Genomic DNA, 2,106 nt, shown 5'->3' with positions numbered 1-2,106 from the left:
ATGCATGGTTGATGGGACCGCCCCTAGCTTTAAGAGAGTTGTTCTTCCTAGAATGATATTGTATTCCGCTAAATTTCGAATGACCACAAAGTCAATTAGGGTAGTTTTCTTCTGCTACCTATTTTGGCTAGTTATGGTCAGGGGAAGGTGACTTGTGCTTAGCAGCCATAGGCTATGGCCGGTGAATCCGACCAGCCTCCCCATCATGGGTCGTAGGTTGTCTTTCCAGCGGTCTGGGAGAAGCTGGAAACAGTGCCCATAGATGATATCATCCAAATTTCCTGTGTCAACGTAGACCCTATGTATAGTTACATCCCTGATGGAGGCTTGGATTACTAGTGGGTCATCACCTCTCCATCCCTCCGGGAGAGGGTCTTGAACAGAGAATGTGATTGTACACATTGAGGGTCTGCTGGTCCCTGGCTCCCTTTGTTGCTCTTCCTTACTTCTCTTACTCCGTATCATGAATATCTTCTTAGGCTGGAACCCTTCGCGAGGTGTGTTTTTAGCGTTTTCGGCGTCAAATTTGGCATGCAAGCTTCGCGCTATTTCCACCAAGTCCCCGTTAAGCTATTTCTATTCCGTTTCTTTTTTTTACTACTGAAAAATTAGTTGTGTCATGCGTCTTACTTTTTTGGTACTCACAGTACCGGTTCTTTGGCGATTTGGCTGGCTGCTGCTTCTCCAACACCGTGTACACCTCCGGGCAACGACTACGCTTGGTATCCTTGGCAAACAGTCGGAACCGTGCCTGTGGTCTTCTTGCTTGGCCGTAGTGCCTAGTTCCCCCTTGGGAATTCATGTGACCCGGGTTGTGGTGCATGGCAGTCATAGCATTCAAGTAGGCCTATTTTGCTACTTCGCCATCCTCCTGTCTCAGATATTGCTCCACCCTTTCTTTCAATTCGGCCCATGTTAGAGGCTTCTTTCCCATGAACTTTTGCGATAAAGGGCCTGGTAAAAGTCCCCATGTAAAGGCACTGGCTATGATCCCCTCATCATGCCCCGGTACGTCTAACGTGGCGTTTATGAACCTTGTGAAGTATTCCAGCACGGTTTCACCCTCTTTTTGCTTAAAGCCTATGATTGAATGAGATTCTCCCTTGTACTTGCGTAATTGCATAAAGTTAGTGAGAAAAAGATACTTAAGCTGGGCAAAATAGGAAATGGTGCCCAGTCGTAACGTTTTGAACCATGTGTCGGTGTTGCCATCAAGTGTTGTTGGGAAATACGTGCACCAAAATTTCTTGTCAAGCTTTAACGACGTCATTGTCCATTCATATGTGTCGATGTAGCTATATGGGTCAGTGGTTCCATTATATGTCTTGAGCGTCGGTAGTTTGGCTATGTTTGGTATTTCATAATCCAGCAATTCTTTGACAAACAGAGACGTCACACTATGGGAAAGGCAACTGTGGCCTGGGATGGTGGATGCTCCCTTTTGCTGGTATTGGGTGTTTAAGCCATATGGTGGCGATGTGTGATAGCCAGGGCTTGGTCCATAAAAGGGGTACAGCTGGAATGGTAGTTAGAGGGAGTAACTGGAGGAGAAAGGGTGTATAGGGGTCATAGGGATGGCCGTTGTTGTCTACTGCAGGCTATTGTTGGCGGTGATATTTGGTCTGGTCCATGTACCGGCCATCGAATCGACAGGTGGCGTGTGAGTTATCATGGTTTTCACCAACGGTGGCACTGAAAGCATTGAACTCTGTCCTCTCATCACCTGGTATGGTGGTGTCGCTATAAACGATAGTGGGATGTTGAAAATGTGGCATGGTGGAAGCATTGTTAGGTGAATTGGTTGTGTTTGCTGTAATGGCGGCACAAGGAACGGTGGCATCTGAAAGGATGTTGTTGGAAGTGGCCCTACCAGAGTTGTTCTTGCCTGGTGAACTGGCGGTTGTGGGGCACCTTCAGTTGTTATTGTAGAGCTTCCTTCGCCTGGAACAGCCCTGCTGACTGCTATAGACGGCGGTGTTTGGCCAACGCTTCCATGGGACGTATGGGACTAGCCTATTGTCCCTCACTGCTCTTAGACGCCATTCACTTTTCACTTTTGTGCTTTTAGTTTGTGTTCTTAATCTCACAAATGGATGGCGCCAAATG

At 47.3% G+C, this 2,106-nt stretch overlaps 1 protein-coding gene across 1 annotated transcript; it reads right to left on the bottom strand.

The window, feature by feature from the left end:
- Positions 1–847: 847 nt before the first annotated feature.
- LOC145045986 (uncharacterized) lies at positions 848–1,270 on the bottom strand. Its single transcript, XM_078994274.1, has one exon. The coding sequence runs from the start codon at positions 1,268–1,270 to the stop codon at positions 848–850; it is 423 nt and encodes a 140-aa protein (XP_078850400.1).
- Positions 1,271–2,106: the final 836 nt, after the last annotated feature.

The sequence above is a fragment of the Lactuca saligna genome, chromosome 5 (assembly GCF_052625555.1).
Source record: "Lactuca saligna cultivar CGN05327 chromosome 5, ASM5262555v1, whole genome shotgun sequence".
In the NCBI taxonomy this organism is placed as follows: Eukaryota; Viridiplantae; Streptophyta; class Magnoliopsida; order Asterales; family Asteraceae; genus Lactuca; species Lactuca saligna.
This window is presented reverse-complemented; position numbering and strand designations above follow the sequence as displayed.